Source organism: Patella vulgata, chromosome 1, assembly GCF_932274485.2.
Source record: "Patella vulgata chromosome 1, xgPatVulg1.2, whole genome shotgun sequence".
Classification (NCBI taxonomy): Eukaryota; Metazoa; Mollusca; class Gastropoda; family Patellidae; genus Patella; species Patella vulgata.
The window spans coordinates 66,914,774-66,935,064 of record NC_065879.2 but is presented as its reverse complement, the minus strand read 5'-3'; the positions used below and the strand labels follow the sequence as shown (position 1 = coordinate 66,935,064).

At 34.8% G+C, this 20,291-nt stretch overlaps 1 protein-coding gene across 1 annotated transcript; it reads right to left on the bottom strand.

The window, feature by feature from the left end:
* Nucleotides 1-3,001: 3,001 nt before the first annotated feature.
* Nucleotides 3,002-20,281, bottom strand: LOC126820397 (zygotic DNA replication licensing factor mcm3). The gene is made up of 20 exons (XM_050548318.2): nt 20,102-20,281; nt 19,282-19,394; nt 16,941-17,063; nt 16,472-16,557; nt 15,381-15,586; nt 14,572-14,655; nt 13,969-14,048; nt 13,218-13,326; nt 12,832-12,962; nt 12,084-12,140; nt 11,813-11,910; nt 11,342-11,550; nt 10,898-11,072; nt 10,293-10,422; nt 9,895-10,048; nt 6,893-7,033; nt 6,054-6,148; nt 5,241-5,341; nt 4,826-4,952; nt 3,002-4,480 (listed from the first exon to the last, which is right to left on the bottom strand). The coding sequence occupies exons 1-20, from the start codon at nt 20,171-20,173 to the stop codon at nt 4,279-4,281; spliced, it is 2,493 nt and encodes an 830-aa protein (XP_050404275.1). The 5' UTR covers nt 20,174-20,281; the 3' UTR covers nt 3,002-4,278.
* Nucleotides 20,282-20,291: the final 10 nt, after the last annotated feature.

Here is a 20,291-nt window from a genome sequence, read left to right as displayed (position 1 = left end):
TTACAAAATGACATTTTTTTAGCGATCATAAATCTGTTATTGAAATCCATCATGAACATCTCAGATGTAAGATAATGATAGTGTTGAAAGTTAGTTAAAGGAGCTAAATCGCTAATATTTGGGACCTAGAAATTGACACAAATGTGTCGCATCGCATATAATAATGTCATATGAATGTATATACGGATTTACATTCAATCGTGTCCGTTTTTACTCTAATTACAAATGGCGCCGAAACGCATTATGGTAAAATGTTTATTTTGTCTTAAATATTGGATATCAGAGGCCCATCTTTTCCCGGTAAGATAACAACATCAGTGTTGATTTGAATTGACAAATAATTTGTGTTTTCAATGTCGAAGACTTTGGATGATATTGAGTTAGAGACCTAGCTACTTTAAAGTGAAAGCACAACATAAAACGCTCAACCGAAAACGAATTTAATATTTTCATACTAATACATAATTATAGTTTATCCAGATATACTTCAAGCACTTCTATTATTTGGTCTTAATAATTTAAAAGATAGGTTGCCAGGCAACGAAACACCCGCCCACGCCAGCTAAGTCGTCCAAGCTGTCAACAAAATTTGTTTTCTTTTGACAGTAATGAAAACATTTACAATACACTAAAATCTGATTACGAGTAACAGCCCATTTGGCTTATAGTTCTGTCGTATACTAACCTTGAGATACATAAAATTTAAGAGTGTATCCGCGATAAGACCAGACAAAAATCACAAAATGTTCTAAGATGGGGGTTCGGAAGTTTTTGATCAAACTTATGGTATGACACCCCCTAGGGGCAAGAGGTGACATGCTGAAGTGGTTACAACCTGATGTCGCTTTAAAGGACTGTACTGGAAATAGTCATTTTATGGGTAAAATTTTGGTTTTCACGTGTGTATTTATCACCCTTTTTAACCACAGATTGCATTCTATGGTGCAATAGCAACCTTCTAATTTTGACCCTGTCTGATAAAGCGGGTGGTCAACTTCCACCCCAGCACTAATTTGAAAAAAGAAATCAGTCTATACTAATATTTTGTGGACTTGTTTTAGGGTACCATATTCACATTGTCACTGTAGTACAGAAAAAGATACACTGTAACTTTTTCTTTCATGGTAGCAAGTATAATTTCTTCGAATGATTTTGAAGTGCTAAGCGTATAGTATCAACAGGTGTAAAAAAATGACCGGAATGCAACATACTTAAAATATTGAGTTTATTGAAAAGTGCTAAAAATAAGCTTTTGTGATACATTTTTTTGCAAATTTAATTAGAGAAATAAAATTTTTGACTTTTATACGTTTTCTTCATATCCATAGCCATCATTTGTACCATGTAGTACTGTATATAAGTGTATATTTGCATTTATTGTATATTTTGTATTGTCGTCCTGTCCCTTTAACATATTTGTTGTATTGTCTCTTTAAGGTTTCATTTTCCAACAGGTCACGGAAAATGGCTACAAAAAGTTCAATTTCAGAGCATGTTTCCACTATTCATTTTGGGACACATCCACTGATTTCTACAATACAGAAATGTGGAAGCTTAAATTTTAACGGCAACGCAGCCTTGCGTCGAAGTGGGCGACGTTGAACAGTGTAGCATGGTAGCTACGGTTCTCAAGCGCTGTCAGCTACACCTTCAGGGCCGGGTTTAGAATAAGAGAGGCCCTAGGCAATCCCCCTGAACAGGGCTCGCGACATGGACCTTGGGGCCCTGGGACAAGCAACTCGGTGAGGGGGTGGGTCGGGGGCAATCATGCGGTTGATGGTTCGAAACTCACTTTTAGGTGAACTTTTCATTTTTGTTTGGATTACTTTATTTAAAATAATATCTATTTGAGAGTAATGGATATGTTTTGTTAAGATCATTTCATTGAGCACGTTGATACTCCAATGGAAGTCAATTCCCGTCGGCGCCAGATGGACCATGAACGAATACAAGCCTTCTATAGTATTTTGTCAAGACATTTTTTATAAAACAGATACTAATGTATTTTAGGGCTGATAGTAAAAACCATACTGTTAGTTTTTTTTATCTACTACGGTTAATTATCTCCAAAATAAGGAAATTGCAGGTTAATTTCATGGGTTATTGTTTCCTTCACCTAGTTTTTGTCAAGTCGATTCCGGTCATTTTTATTTTTTGTGTCAAATGTTGGGAGGTTGTTTGTTCACGCGAGCATATTTTTTTTTAAACCCACCTCATGAAAGAAGTAGCTATAGGGCGTCAAACTTCGGGTGACGAAAAATGGGGAATTTAGATAGGCTTTGATATCCAGTAACAGCAGTAGGTCATCTACAAACTGTGAGTTTGGTCTTTTGCTACGTATAGTTTAGGTGTGAGGACTTGCAAAAGTTGGAATTTGAAAAAAAAACTACGGATTTTGGCAATTTCACCATATGAAAAATGTTTTTTCAATATTCTCAGTCAGAAATTGAATTACACATTTATGTGTTTTGGGAGTATCCCAACTTATAAACCTTCTGCATGGTGTTCTCGTGGGCACGCTCTTAATATCAAGGGCCATAACAAAATCGTTGAAAATCGATAGGCCTCTTCGTCCCATGACCTTAAATATAAATATAAAGCAATCTGATATTAACTTTAGCCTCTAGAGCGTCCACAAGATTTTCAAGGTGATCAAGGTCTACAATAGCGGGATTTTACTGTGGTTCCCATTGGGGCACAACAAAAACTTAGACAATACCCCAGTGTTGATATTTTGTGAAAGTCCAAACACTAATGCCATCTGTGTGTCTGTAATTACTAATTTATGCTGCATTCACGATAATCTATCATGAAAATATACACAACAGATTACCAAGTTAATAAATGTCTAATCTGATCAATAATTTATATAATATTTAGCTCATGAATAATGCCCCTATAAATTAATTTTTATATATCTAATTGCAGGTGGCCTGGACTTTTACCACCTGGATAGCCACTGACCTCCACCCACCATCAATAAGTAAAATATAAATTATGGTACAGTTTACTGATTTATTTACATATGAATATAAATGTCTAGACTTTATACATCATTCAGGTCAGGTATAGTGCAAGAAAACAATAGACAGTTTCTATTATTCTGATATCAACATGCATTAAGGTAACAAAATCTACAATGGACAGGTTCTATTATTGTTCTGATATACGTAAATCTTTACGTAACATAATTTATAATAAAACTAAAAGTTTCATTCCATCTACAGTATGTCTGTATGTACACCAATTTGCAAGATTTTCATCAAATTCAGATGAAAACAGCCGCACAAATTATGGATATACCCTAACACAGCAGCTATGAAATATAGCTTTTATTGACATGACAGGAAATTTGGGGGTATAAAAAAGATAGAGGACATTAGTTACATGTATAATTGTTCTAAATACTGATACAACCCCATTTTATCTTTTTTTTGTTATTTCCTATTCAATCTGATTAAAATACAGATCTACATTTAATTTCGCTTTTTATACATGTACTGTTGATGGCCTCCGCAACATGAAGATCTGACCCGGCCTATAACATCAGCCATTCAATTAATCAAAGGCGGTGTTCCAAGCTGCTATTCAGAAATACAACTTTAGCAGGTTTGTGAGTTTATTTCCATGCTTTGCGACACTATCTTTATATACAGAAAACTCATCAAATTTGGTCCTTTCAGATAAACTGCTGTCGAGACAGCTTCAGTGTGGGGCATATTTCCATGCTATTTGTATACAGAACCCTCATCCAATTTGGTCAAAATTTAATTGTCTATTCAGATAAGCTGCTTTTGAGACATAGCTGTTGTGGGCGTATTTCCACGCTTTGCATAGCTATCTGTTTAAAGGCATTGTTTTTGGAAATATGTGGCTAATTTCCTGACTTAAGTTAAATTCTCCAATAATGCACAACGATTCCTGTCATTGAACTCAAGATAAACTGCAACAACTGTTCCACGAGCCGGACACACATTAACAATATATTCATACTTCATTAAACATAACTTTAGCACTTTGAAATTACTATTTTAAGAAATGTAAATGTAAAAAGTCTCTATTTCCTTATGTACAATTGAACATAAATCAATTTCTCCTTGTAATAAAGTGGGAATATTTAGTTGTACAGTTTTCTTGTACAAATTAGTTCTGTCTTTGTTTTGTTGGGCAGTTCTCAACAGCATCTCAAACCCTAAGAAAATCCATAAAATTTGTTGTCTTCTTGTTCAATGCTCAGAAATCTTGAAAATTATTTTCCACAATTGGATGTTGGCTATTCTATATCAAAAACAATACGTTATCAGACAACATAATCTGATTGGCATCCATCATAGTATCCACAGCTGCTTTTATTTCTTCATCCTTGAACTCATCACCGAGACGATCTTTGTTGACCTCTATACGTACTTTATCTAATTCTAATGACTGGGCATGTGCAGCTTTAAATACATTAAATAATGACGAACGGAAAGCCTTCAACCTGAAATATATAATTTTTGCAAATAAATAACATTTCATAGACTTTCAAAACATTAATATTCATTATCCAATTTTATTTTTTAAACCTAACCAAAAGCTCGCTTACAGTGTCTGCATGTATGAAGAACTCAATAAGTTCAATCCAGGAAATTACAGAAAATGAAAACTAAATCTGTTTACACCAATTGAAGGGCTCAAAATGTCCTTTCAAATTACTGTGGTCAAAAAGCTCAATCACTCCCCTTAAAAATCAAATCACTCAATAGTGATCAATGTGGTTGAAAACCTTTACCATACCATTTAAATTAACAAAATAATTTATTGCATGATCTAAGCCATAATTTACCTATCATCGGATATTTTTGGTTTATCACCCTTAGAGGTAGCGGTCTCATCTGTTTCCATGGCAGTATCATCATCACCCTTGGACTTTCGTCTTTTCTTACGAGATTCTTCTAAAGATTCTGGTGTCTCTGAAAATAAATTTCATATAATTCATTGACATGTGCATTGTTGTGTTTTCCTGATCAATGGTGTTTCCACTGACTTTTTCCATTCCCAACTGTACAAGTTTCTTTAATGTACACTCCACTCTTAGTTTTACATCCCATCCAAACAAGGCAACTCTTACCTCGACTGCCCTGCAGGTGGAACAGAGCACATCCCCCAAACTTACTAAGGCGTGTCTAAAGGGGCACATATCTACAGTAACAAGCATCTATCATTAAATCCTACTCCTGAATATTAATTTTCAATCTTACCATCTTCGCTAGCAGTACTTTCTGCTGATTCAAAGTCATATGGATCATAGCCTTCTTCTCCTTCTTTTAAAGGTGGACGTTGTTTGCTTGCTCGACTCTTCCTATAACAGAAAGAAATAGGGTTTAACATCCATTCAATACAAATTTATTTCAAGAACTAAAATGGTATATTATCAACATTTTGCTTACATACTGGGGTATTGAGCAGTGGGTGTAGACCATAGAAAACCTACGAGCTTAGCCAGGCTACCCTAATCCTGTGATGACAACAATGACACTTGACTCTATGACGAACCTTATGATCCGAGTCCACCCCCTCCTTTCTCTTACTTGTAAATGCAGTTTAATAAATTACTTATACAGCATCATTCATCCGAGTGGAAATAAAAGGATACATTATGCAAGATTTAGATGAAGAGCTGACCATTATTGATAGAATAGCTCAAAAATAGATAATGTAAAATGATTATATTGAAAATTTCATTCAAATTACCATACTTTATTCTGACCCAAGTTATCAATGTTTGCAGTTTTGACAAGATCTGTGCATTGTTTATTATCGTAACCACTGGTATTTTCGAGATGTAGCCTCACTTCTCCATTTTTTAAATTAAATCATTAAATCTAGTTGAAATCTCGGGCATCCAATGGCATCGAGAGTTGATTATGGTCGTCATGTAAATAAATGTCTAATTAATAAATTATATAACATTTAAGGCCTAAAGAAAGACCTGCAACGGGTAAATCTAGATCTTTAATCTAATGTATCTTGAATGAAACGTTGATAGAAATAAACATGAAAATCAAACTAACTTTTTACGTTTAGGTGTTGGTGCCTGTTCGACTTCGTCTTGACTTTCTTCTTCACTATCGTCTGGTTGTTTACGTCTACGTGATTTTTCTAATACCTGGATAATCAAGATATGTGAAGTTGGAAAAGGCTGTAATAAATCTATTGTTAACGATTCTGAATAAAAGTAATATTTAGCTTTTTGACTGTTACAGCAGCTTTAGAAAATTATGTTTGCTTTATTATTAACTACACTGTTTGGAACAGCATCCTTTGGTTTAGTAAAATTAATATCACCAAAGCTGCTTCTCAGGCAAGAAAAAAGTACTGTAGTATTTTCCTTTTGCTTTTACAAGGTTCGCAAAACAATTGTTGAGTTCGCTAACTTCAGAGTTACTAAATTAGATTTATCTAGCTTTCTCTCAATGTTTCGTAGAAAATCGTCCTGATTATCGTGGCCTGTCAATTAGCCAGAGAACGGTCCCGAGACAGGTTAAGCGGGACAAATTTCAAACCAAGGGCACGGTGCCTATTTTGCACTAAAAACTGCCCGGATCTAATGGTTGTTTGTCAACTTTTCAGTCTATTTCTTTTATTGATGTGAGAACCTAAGTTAAGGCTTGTTATCTATAATACTGTGGTATAATTTTGAAATATTTGGAGATATTTATGGTAGGGAACCCCTATGGTTGTTAACTATGACTAACTTATGAATACCATTTATTTTTCGTCTGATTAAACTCAATGAATGTTTACATAAAGCAGTCATTTCTTTTTTCTATCAGTCTTTTTTATTTACTCACAAGGTACAATAACACTTTGAAATTGGTTTCTCAATCCTAGAAATAGGAACTTCTCTCACCTTTTTAAAGTAAGCAAACTGAATGAGTTCAACAGCAGCTTGGGCATCTTGTAAATCAGCTGTTTTTGATAATCTGGCTTTAGCATGGGCAGTCGATAGACGGATCATAGTTTCCAAACAACGAGCTGTTACTGGTTGGGTCTAAAATAAACACAAGTATACACATGAATATCTTATTAAACTTACATCCCACTTCTACTCGTTGCCACTGGCAACCTTTGATAAAACTGTCCTGTTTATTTTCAATACATGCTTAAAAGTATCCGTGTATCAGAAATATACAGAAAGAGTACTGTTCATTTCTGATACACGATACTTTTATACTGTTTTAGATACCTATCAAGCGATAAATAGCCGACGACGTTTAGTCCGACCCAGATCGCAATTGATAACATGGCTCTCTACAATGCACAAGGATAATGTACATGAAACAACTAGTCAAAATCATAGTAACAAAACAAACCGGGGGGAACTACAAGGCAGTTCAAAAACATATACAATGACATTAAATTAACATATTACAAAAATCAATTATTATACATATCAATTGGCATCTATTTCATAATTTGGTTTGATTTATATTAATATGCAAAATATATAAATTAGAATATTGAATAATTATTTTAATTAATTGTGATGATAGAAGCGCAGTTCTCTTGCTGGACACTTCACAGGCATTGAAAATAAGCAGGGTGAAAAAAAAAAAAACGCCTAGAAAGTCATAAACTTTATTACAAATAAATTTCAACGGAAGAACCATCCGCCGATGCATACTTTTAACAGGAATGACCCACGTTTCACATTTCCTTTACACTACATTTAATAATATCGCAGCCCTCTACGCCATAGACAAGTTGTTTTGACGATGTGGTCTAAACAAACACGTGATTGTTTTACGCTCAGAGTACCATAGCAAGACGCACGTGTAAATACTACTCAGGTCATCTCTCCACTGCGAAATCATTCTACCATGAAATGTAACACGTGAGGCTCAGAAAGGGATAAATGAAAGAGCAGAAAGTATTTGTCACTTTTCGGTTGAAATGACTCGATAATAAATACTATTTTTCACATTTTGCTTCACAATACTCGATAGAAATGTGATGTAAGTAACTTATTAGCACCTTTCCTCGGTGTATCGGTGAATATCAGGACAGTTTTGGTCGGGAGCCGCCACGGCTGGGCCCCTCGACCAAAACTGTCCTGATATTCACCGATACACCGAGGAAAGTGTGCTAATAACTATTACATACATTATGCAAGAGCAAAATCTGATTATTGCAAGTCTTAATTTAGGCTTCAGATGTTATAGAAATTATAAATTAGATCTTTATTTAAACAACAAGCCCAAAATCAACTCTGTAGACCCACGGATGGCTCGGCTACAGCTCGGATTTAAATAGGATTTCACTTATTAATTAATTCAAATATGGCGCACCCTGATGAGAATACGTCGGTTAGATCGAGGCTAAATGATAGAGTGTACTTAGCGTGGCCACTGTAGAGCGTTTCCGCATGCCATTGAAAACTTTACTTGATAATCGAGATATGTAGGTGGAGTTAAAGCCGGTCAATCGAACGATCAGCCAAGGTGAAGGCACATTTCACTACCATTTCTAGTCAAATATTACAATGATGATAACTATGTTCAGAATAAAGTAATTTGACTGAAATTTTCAATATATTCTTCTTTCATCATCTACTTTTGAACTGTTATAGCAAGAATGGCCAACTCTCTATAAAAATCTCCCATAATGTATCTTTAATTAATAAATATTAACACCAGAATGACTTGAGCCTTTGGTTAAAGCCATTAGTTTCATTTACATTTTTCAAATAATATCGAACAGTTCAAGGCTAAAACATGTATTATGCAAGAGCTAAATCTGCCTAGACATTTATTAACAAAACAAGACCATAATCAACTCTCGATGGCATTGGATACTCGCGATTTTCACTAGATTAGAACGGTTCGCCATTTAAAATTGGGAAAGCAAGGCTAAGTCTCGAACATACCGGTGCCCTGGTTACCACTATGCACATATCTGGCCAAAACTACAAACAGTGATAACTTGGTTCAGAATTAAGTAATTTGAATGGAATTTTCAATATTTTCATTATCTATTTTTAAACTATTATAGCAAGAACGGTCAGCTCTTTATCCCCTCACTTGATTTGATATTTGTTTATTTGGCGCAATGTCTATTTTCTGTCTTGTCCGCAGGTTTATCTTGTAGATTTTTGTTTTGCATGTAGTGCGGTCCTCTTGCACTTACTATTAGAGTAGAATCTTAACCCTTCGTACTGTAGAATGTTCTCGCTGTTGGGCTTTGTTCCTGTTTGCTCACCACACTTATTATTTTAGCGTTTTCGGAGATACTATCCAGATTATCGCCCTTATTGTTAATATTGTTTGACGATCTAACTCTTGACATCCACTGGCAGACTATCGCCATTGAAGAGACGACCACTGTCAAGATTGGTCGCATTATTTCTCTTACGTCTTTTTTGTAAATCGTTTTTTTTTTTCATTTTTAGTTAAGCCTGTACCATGACAGGCCCTGGACTGTACAGCGCAGTGGATGCTTACGGCTGGCCCCTGGATCCATTCACTTAGTTTGATATTTGTTCCAATGTCTATTTTTTGTCTTGTTCGCAGGTTTATCTTGTAGATTTTTGTTTTGCGTGTAGTGCAGTCCCCCTGCACTTACTATTACATAATGGATCTTTAATGCACTTACCAAGACCATAATCAACTCTTGATGCCATCGGATGGCTGCTACATCATAAGTTGATTTAAATATGTTTTGTGGTTGATCGTAAAAATGGATAATCGAGGCTAGGTTATAATTGTATTGGCGTTATCTAGACAGAGTGATGTAATTTTCAGCATATTCCCTTTCCATTATCTATTTTTTTTAACTATTATAGAAAGAACTGTCGGCTCTATCTAAGATAAGTATGTGTATCTTGATGAGAACAAAATAGATGGGTTTACTTACCCTAGCAATGTGATCTTGAGCTAGATTATCCTGGTTACGTAGCTTGGCGTATTCATCCGCTATCAATTCTGCTGCTTCTCTTGTTAAACTAGGCTTCAAGGCCTTGGCTACATGAATGTATTTTCGCATAAATTCCATACTTAATATTCTGTCCCTAAAAAAACAAAACAAAATCCATTTGTCAATAAATACAAAATAAAGTTCAGGTAGGCAACTTTTTAAAGACTAACCATATACCATATACATTGGTTGTGCTTCATGATACATCAATGATTTTGCTCAAAATTTCAATGTTTTAGAGGTCAAATAATAGGAAAATAATCTGTTTGATTTGTCTTGAAAATAGTTGAATATTGTGTAATTTCAGTACAGGTAAATAATAATTCTTATTTTCTTACTTTTTAGATCTGGTAGCACCATGTAATAAAGCATCATATTTTTCATACATGGGCGTCTCCTGTTCTTCATTTCTTTCTTTATCTGGATCTTGTGTGGCTAATAAACTGACAGAATTTCCCATCTGAAGAGCTGTAATAAATAAAATATTACATGTTTCATAAACCCACGAAATTTCTAATCTTTGAAGCCCAAACAGGCCAATATAAAATGGTAAAAGTGTAAATATTGAGTTTAAAGCCCCAGAATACCCCCCCCCCCCGCCCGACCCAAAGATTAAATACAAGACCCAGCATACCCGACTCTAAGGGTAAATATAGTTCTTAAGACCATACACAACAAATATTACTTTTATTAAAAATAATTTGGTCCAAACGTTCAATCTATTAATTCTAACAAAAGTTACGGCACTCTAAGTTACACTGTTATCTGATGATTTCCCACGATTTTCTTGCTCCAAGCATGAATGTCAAATTCAATATTTGTTTGACATATGTACATTTGACATACCTGATTTTTTTATATCAGTGGAGTCAATATAGCCAATCGTAATATCAACAAATATTACGGCAAATGCTAACAGAAATAGATAAGATTAAAACCTTACCATCTCCATCTTGTTCCTGTGCCGATCTGTATCTATGCATTCGAAGAACATGATCCGAGATACGTCTGTCAAAATCTGGATCCATTTTATCCAATACAATAAACAGTAGATCAAAACGAGAAAGTAGTGAATCTTGTAGTCCGATATTCTCCATTGGTGTTTTATACTGGTCATACTGAAAGCACAATAATCACTAGAGATCACACCAAATGCTAATATTACTATTTGAACATTTAAAGCCACTATTCATTCAAATTAATTGAAATTCGCAAATTTTGTACTGTTTTGATGCATTTTCAGATTTCTACAAATTCTTTCACATCAATATATTTTATCTTTTTATTTTAAAATACAGAAGAATTTACTTTTAATTGACACTGAATGATCACTTGAAATGAAATGTACGACTGTTTTACCCGGATTCTGCGAAAAGACAATACTTACTCTGCCATATACAGGATTAGCTGCAGCCAATACGCTACACCTGGCATTTAATTTAGCATGGATACCCGCTTTAGCAATAGTTACCCGCCCTTGTTCCATCACCTCATGTATAGCTGTACGATCCATGTCAGACATTTTATCAAACTCATCAATACAGACAATACCGCGATCGGCTAACACCATAGCACCTGCTTCTAATCTACGATCACCTGCAAGTGGAAAATATTTCAAAATGTTACTAAAAATTTTAATTCTCTGTGAGGACTCCAAGCAAAAGTGTTGCCAGGTGTTCTTGAATCAAATTAAACAATAACCATTTTTAATTTAAATTGTTATCTCTGTAATATATTAGGTTTTTACAACAAGAAAAGGCTAATAGTTTCAATAATCCAATACCTGATGATCTATTTTTTTCAATTATTAATATGTACATTTTAATTCCACAATTATGAGATATTATATCAAACCTACCCGTTTCACTGTCTGTAGTAACAGCAGCCGTTAAACCAACACCTGATGACCCTCGGCCTGTAGTAGGTATAGCCCTTGGTGCACAATTCAACACGTACCTAAAACATACAGTACAAAAAATCTATACAATTATTCTATCTCAATGAGCAGCAGAGGTATTGTGTCCTAAAAACTGTGACAGACAGATCGAGAAATCTATTTTACTGGTCTCCTGCTTTCTCCTAATGGCCAGAACAAAGGACAAGACATTGTATTTTATTTATAATCTTACCGTAACATTTGTGATTTAGCAACAGACGGATCACCAATAAGCAGAACATTAATATCACTGAAAAATAAACAATACATTTATTTTGGGAGGTAAGGAGTATTGTAAACCATGGGCTAGATCTCATATACCAGTGTGGGTTGAAAATAGACTGGGGATTTCTCAATCCTGGTTCTCATTTATCAGGGGTGTCATCTGTTGAACCGACAATTAAGATGTTGCCCAGTGTTTTAAATTAAGACACAAACAAGGTTTATAAATGTACACATTTGGTGCATATAAATGAACTTTTTCACAGCAATCTAAGAATAGGGTAAAACACTGCTGTTGGGGCAAAATTCTCACTTATATTCCGCACATGACAGTAGTCATAAAATAACCATGTCAGTCTCAAAATTACCAAATTATTATGTTAACGAGACTTTAAACTCCTTTCATCCCCATAACAGTGTGAGGTCTAACTAAGGCAGTTGATGGACTGCATACAAATTTTCATTTTTTTAATTGCATTAAATAATTTGTGCTTTTACACTGCTGGGAGTTCAACTTCATAGATAGTGAAGAAACTGAACTTGAATTTACAATATAACCTTAATTTAAGGAAGTCAATTCAAAAACAAAGCATTATTTACAAAAAACTATTTGTAAGTATTCAGCTTTTCAATTTGAAAAGTAAAAATTTTGTTAAGATTTTAACTCGGTCAATTAAAATTTGAAATAATTCCTTGGTCTGTCAAAAAAGTACACATACCCTCTTAATCTTGTACCATTTTCTAGTATTTTCTCTGTACCACCAAGTAACATACATAACACAGCTTTTTTAATATATTCATGTCCATGTATTGATGGTGCAAGAGATTTAGCTAAAGCTTCAAATACATCCTGTTAAATAAAAAAACAAAATGTCAAATTTAATAGTGGAAATTTACTGAATCCAAGGACACAAACTTTGAAAATTAGCCAAGATATGCCTCTGTGATTAAAAGGATTGAATGACAAAGACTTCATTCAACTGAAATTCTATTGGCTTTATATGATTGGCATTTATTTTTGGACCATCATTTTTTTTCAGCCAACCAGATTAATAGGTTATTTCTGACCTCTACATGGTCTATGAAAGGAACAGCTAATACTTACCACATTTTTCTGTCGACCAAATTTTTTAATCTTTGCCACATCATCGGCAGAAAATAGCGGTGCGACTTCTTTACTCAATAACTGGATATTGTTGGCTATTAAAATAGTTCTGTAAAACAAAACAAAACAAAAATTATTTCATGTCAACCATATTAAATAGAATTGAAATAAAATGTGGTTTGACGTCCTATTGTTCTGCTCCCAAACTGGGCTAATGAAGACAGACATACCCCATAACAGTGTGCTATGAGGCAAATTTTACCCAGACAGCGGCACTATGGTCTACTCTTATATTGAATTCCCACTACCAAGGGTCTTTTACGTGCACCCCAATGTATACACAGGACCTCGGTTTTTCATTCCATCTGAACAAGGAGTTAAAACACATTGGAAAATCCCAATGAACTTTCTCGGCATATGCAGGGATTGAACACGCAACCTCCAGGCTAGCGAGATAGCGTCTCACCAACTAAGCCACTGTGGCTCCCATATCAAATAGAAATTAGTATTTTGTCAGTAAAAAAACATTTTTTTGTTGATGACTGGATATTCTTGGCTATAAAAATCAAAAAAAACACAACACAGTTTATATGGAAATACAATCACTGGTTTATAAGTATAGCACGACGTTTCGACAAGTATTCTCTTATCGTTATCAAGCAAATCAAAACAACAAAGCTACTGATTAGCCAATTGGTAAAAAATGGACAGAAACTTACAGTTTAATTATGAATCTAACATAAAAACCTACCTAAATGTACCAGATGTGTAGCCATTTTTCTTTCCTGGTAAACATCGGAAAGTTCCTATAACTTGAACACGATCTCCTGGCTGGAATAGAAACATTAATGAAAAAAGACATTTTTTAAATGGTATTTATCACAAGTTTCTACACTAAAAAATTCATGTTGTACAGTAAAAATTTGCCTGGTACATCTTTCAAAATTATCTTACAAATAAATTTTTTCCTCAGGGTTTGACAATTCCTTAATTCTTTCATTTGACATTTATGAGGTACCTTTCTTCAAATTAAGTCTTATAGCTATAAATGATATATAATTTCTAGATGGGAGACTGAAGCAACAGCATTCACATTAGACTGCAAAATCTGTGTTTTCACTGTGACATCATTTAATTAATACTAGTGTTCTAAATAAACCTGTATTTAATTTAGTGTACAGTAAAGTTTTGATATGTACTATGAAAATTAGTAATTGTGTGTGTAAATTCTGATGAACCTTGAAAATGCGATGTCTAAGATAAATCATTGAGTCATACATCCCTCTCGCATGTCTGACCAGAATATATTTTTGGGGGCAAGGGGGCAAGGAGAAATATTAATGAATGTACATACCTTACAGTTATCAACTAGATCATTATCAGCTATTATATCAATAGATCTAGGTAACTGACCGGGTGGCGCCTTTTCTGGCATTTCCTATTAAAAAAATATAAAACAGTTGCATTAATATTATGATGATGTTTTTACATATACTCCCAACCCCCTTTATCTTCAAATATCTGTTCAAATCAGGCAAATTCTCTGACAATGTATTTGAAATGATGGTACAATGGTACTGATTTCTCTAATGGAATTTTTTGTCATCATTTAACAACAAATTCTTTATCTTTTCCATTGGCATATTTTAATCGCAAGGAATGTTAGTAACGATTACAAAATAATCAGTTGAATGTTAATAGACTAAGAGGAAGGAAACCTAGTTGTTAGTCCGTAAATTAGAAACAAATGAATAGGAAAATTTCTCGGATGTGGTTACTAGAAATTGAACACAAATAGCACCAAGTGAGATCTCTCAGCTGATGTCACTAGCATAGTAGAATTGATTTCATTGCATTTGTTTAACTAACTGTTGTTGTTGTCCTTAGTGTTTAACATCCGCTTCCACCGAAGATGATATCGCAGGCAATTTGTGTTATTTTCATTATCTTAGCCAACGCGCAGGGGTCTTTCTGAGGGAGGAAACCCGAGTAAACCCATGAGGCTGAGAAGGCGCCCCTTTCTCCATGCCACATACGCTCACACCAGGGATTGAAACCACAAGTGACACTTTAGACCACTAGGCCATCGCAACCCCCCTTTAACTGACTAATACTAAACAGTTTAAATAGTCCAGAAAATATCTTCCAATCGTCCAGTCTTACCTGTATACTGAATGTTTGATGGTCTTTGTAAACTGATAATCCAAATTCTGTTTCTAATAAATTACCATCTTCATCTTTAGTTGGGTAGACAGCACTTGATGGATGAGCTTCTAGTGATGTCATGTCAGTGTACTTTCTTTCTATTGTCTTCTTTGTGGCTGGACAATAATGCACACTCCTGACTATTTTAGGTCGGATCAATGAGCCTTAAAAACAGGTACGGTACAATTTACATTAAAAAAATCAGTAAAGGAAAAGAACTTTGTGCACTCAACACAGTATTTTCTGTGTGTAATGTAAATGAAACAGGGTTCAACCTCCTACTGTTCTGCTCTGACTTGGCTAATGAACAAATTTTGCCCTTACTCTACATGTACATCATATTCCAACTCCAAAGGATTCTTTTACGTGCACGCCAATATGTAAATGGGACATGTGTTTTTGTCCTATCTGAACAGTTATACATAATTCCTTGCCAGGCCCTCCGTCCTACAACACTGATAAGGGGTAATCACCCCGGAAAATCCAGATAAACATTCTCGGCCACCACCAATATCGAACACAGGACCTCCGGGTTAGCGAGCCAACGTCTTACTCAGAACATTAACGGCCGAATTTAACAGTTGCAAATCCTGGTAAAAAACACAACAGTACTTGTGCAGTACCAGTACTGTATGTTCGGTCTATATATTTCTTTTCTGGGATCTTCAATTTAGATTTTATATATTGGATAACAAAGAGAGGGAGAGATAGAGAGGGGGAGAGAAATAGATATTAATGTCCACTCGACACAATCCAGGTCATTTTGGGACTAACATATGGTTCAATTTTATTTTAATAATTCGCTTGTGCGTAGGAGTCTTTAGCAGTGGGAGGAATTTGGAGGACCAGGAGAAAACCCATGAGGTTGGACAGGTAACCCTACTCCTTGTCACATACAACAGTGGAATCGAAACCACGCCAGTTGAATCATTGACAGACCTTGTGGTACAGCGCAAACATGCTAACCATTCTGCCATCTAACCCACCCCCCTGAGACAGACATAATAACATTTTTAATAAGAGATACATAATAAAATATAGACACTTACATTTTGTTACTATTCCTTCTAGACAAACCATGTTACCAAGGAAACGGGATGTTAATGTTCTAGGATTGACATGTTTAGCACCAAAACTGAAATATATAAAAACATTAAATGTTGCGCAATAATATTTCAATGTCATTTGTTCCATAACAAGTTTTGTATAAAAGGTGTACAGCTTCTCTTGGCCAAAGACATAGTTCACTTAATCATTAATTATTTTTTTTAAAGTTCTTTTTATGTTCTGAAATTTCAGTTAACCTATCCTCAGATAGTTGAATATAGCGATGTTCTGAAAATGGGAATATGTGACTCTTCACTATAAATGAGAAACAGGATGACAATATGACAGCGACCACCTTCATACAGGAGTCGGAGCATACATGTATGCTCACCAACTAGCCTGGCAATGTCACAGTTGTTACCTTCCTTACAAAATGATTGCCAAATCAAGTTTTGAATAAATTTGTTTTACCTTCCTTCAAAGCCCACAAAGAATTCTTCATGTTGTTTTGCATGTAGAGGATCAGCCGACGCCACAAGTTCCTTAAGAGCTCGATTGAATGCAATCAACTCTTCAAAACATTCATTTAATAAACTGAAAAACATAAATAGTAGATAATATTTTTCATTAAAGATAGGTTGCCAGGCAACGAAACATACGCCCACAGCAGCTAAATCGTCCGGGCAGTCAACAAGTGTTGTCGCATATTTTTACTTCTTTCGGTAATGAAACATTTATAATACACTCATGAAGTAATTATCAGAAAACCATTAGAATTTGTTTGGTTTTTAATATCATGGATTCAGCTGTTCAAGTCATAAAAATTCATTGAAAATCAATATACTTGTTTGTCTCAAGCTCTTAAACTTTGTATATCAATCTGAAGTCAATCGGATGATAACTTTAGGCTCTAGAGCATCACACGATTTTTCAAAGTGATCAAGGGCCATAACTGTGACAGTAATTATCGAAAATCACTGAAAATGAATAGACTTCTTTGTCTCATGACCTTAAACACTGTGTATAAATTTAAAGTCAACCGGATATTGACTTTGGCCTCTAGAGCTGCAACGATTCAGTTCGGTGCACCGATAACCGACACTAGCCGCCTCGGTTCGATCCACGATCTACAACGTTAAAATTTCGATTTGGTTCAATTGCAAATTAAATTTCAAATAAAAACAACGTACACCTTTCCATATGAAATAAAATGAAAGACCTGTAACAATTAAGTCCACTTAAAATTTAAAAAAAACTTTGTTTTTACGTAACTTTTAATTTACGTTATTTAACAAGACACGAATGTCACTCGAAAACATAACTAAAACAGAGTGACCTCCCTTTAAAAAAATTCCGTATGTTGACAAAAGTTAATTTATTTAAAATTGGTGACGTACCGTATGTTCATTGGATGTTAATTTAGGTCAATAGCTTCGGTAATCGTTATAAATTATAAACGATCTCTTTAGCTGATAATTCCGGTCATTATCTTCGGATATTTTCGTGTTTAACGATTATTACCCGTATTACCCGAAGTCAATCGGATATTAACTTTAGCCTCTAGAGCATCCACAAGATTTTTCAAAGTGATCAAGGGCCATAACTCTGGCAGTAATTATCTGAAATCGTTGAAAATCAATAGGCGTCATCGTCGCATGACCTTAAACACTGTGTATAAATTTAAAGTCAATCGGATATTAACTTTGACCTGTAGAGCGTCCACAAGATTTTTTGAAGTGATCAAGGGCCATAACTCTGGCAGTAATTATCGGAAATCGCTGAAAATCAATAGGCTTCTTCGTCTCATGACCTTAAACACTGTGTATAAATTTGAAGTCAATCAAATATTAACTTTGGCCTGTAGAGCGTCCACAAGATTTTTTGAAGTGATCAAGAGCCATAACTCTGGCAGTAATTATCGGAAATCGCTGAAAATCAATAGGCTGCTTCGCTTCATGACCTTAAACACTGTGTATAAATTTAAAGTCAATCGGATATTATCTTTGGCCTTTAGAGCGTCCATAAGATTTTTTGAAGTGATCAAGGGCCATAACTCTGGCAGTAATTATCGGAAATCGCTGAAAATCAATAGGCTTCTTCGTTTCATGGCCTTAAACACTGTATATAAATTTAAAGTCAATCGGATATTAACTTTAGCCTCTAGAGAGTCCACAGGCAATTGTGGACGCTGGACCGACCGACGGATGACAATAGACGACCACATTTCAATGTGGGCGTATAAAAAGAGAGATGCACCAGTTGAAGATTAAATAATTTGACAATGTTCACATTATGATGCAGGACAATGTAAGCCAACTTTCGATTCATGCATCATCGAAATCTTTAAAACTGGGGCAAAATTTTAAAAACTAATTATTAACGGTTAAAAGTCATTGCCATTGGGGTTACTATCAACTCAATACAAACTAAGTTATTTCACTACTTCACAGTAACTTTTTTTCAAAAATTTTTTTTCACAGTCCTTTACCTGTGGGGGGGGGGGGGGGGGAACTGCAGGACCTAGAGAATATTCACAAGGTTAGGTAAGCAACACTACTTGTTGCATTGACAATTCTGGCATTGAAACCATGCCAGACCTTATGATGTTAAGTCCCCCCTCCTCCCCAGGCCCATCGAAACGCCATAATGTGATAGAAACTTTAATTACTAGCTCAACTCATGGGTTTATAATACTATGAGTAGATAGCACACTAAATCATGTAGGAGTTGTTAATTTGCATATGGAAGTTTCATTGGTATTACTTTTCAGTGATGAACACCTCTTTAAAAATTGCTCATTTATAATTTTTACCTGGCGGCTCGTTTAGGATTTTTCTTTCTAAGATCATTGATATTAACTGTTAGACGAATCTGATTCTCTGAGATCATATCCCTAACTTTCTGTTGATATACACCCTGATCCTCCTGAAGAAAAATAAAGAAAGACAGATTTGTCATTACCATATACATACATGTACAGGTATATTTAATAACAGGTGCCTTTTACAACCCATCAAGGCCTCACAAAATCTTAATTCGACACTGTTAACCCTCAGATTCTTTTGAAGGGTAGGGCCTAATATTTTGTCAAAGTTCACAAGTAAATTCATTCAATCATTGTCAATATTTTACAGAGCCCATGCAGCCCAATGAATTTTCTGTCTACCCCTGCTAGCTGCCCTAGTGCTAAGTGAAGTCTTTTTTTAAAAAATTATTTGGCTTCACAATCATTATCAATCAATTTAAAGTCACCTAGATCTACTGCTAACTTAAATTTTACTAAACTAACTGGTTAATATCAATGACTGTTTGAATGTACCGGTACCCGGCTTATAGTATACTAAGTATATAGTCAAGATAATTAATTTTGATTAAGCCCATGGGCATGGCTTATAATAAAAGAATTAAGCCGTCGATTCTGAAAAATTCTGACTCGACCAATCTCCTTTATTCGAGCATCTGAATGCTAAGTGATATTCGCTGCTGTACCTACTAATAATTTTAGCTAATATGATGTATGACCATTCTGCTCGAGATGCCCGAGTTTGATAATTAATGATTGTCAGATTGAACTGATATTATTTGTGACATAAAATAAATACTAAGACTTTGAAAATATAAACAAAACATACATCATCGTCAAGAAAGTCGAGATATTCTCTCTGGATTTCCTTCAAACGTTGATCAACGTCGTTGTTCATCATGTTGCCAAGTTTTCTCTCAGATCTAGGGCCTATTTGATTATAAAGATGTTGCTCTTCTTCATCAAAACAATGACTTTTCCCGCAATATTTAACCCACGTGATAAATACCGCGGGAAAT

Excerpts from the sequence above, each read along its gene's own strand:
- LOC126820397 (XM_050548318.2), bottom strand. The coding sequence starts at position 20,173 with ATGATGAACAACGACGTTGATCAACGTTTGAAGGAAATCCAGAGAGAA. Across the intron at positions 17,064-19,281 it reads AATCCTAAACGAGCCGCCAG|TTTATTAAATGAATGTTTTG; the intron begins GTAAAAATTATA and ends TATGTTTTTCAG. Across the intron at positions 11,911-12,083 it reads GCTAAATCACAAATGTTACG|GTACGTGTTGAATTGTGCAC; the intron begins GTAAGATTATAA and ends TGTATGTTTTAG.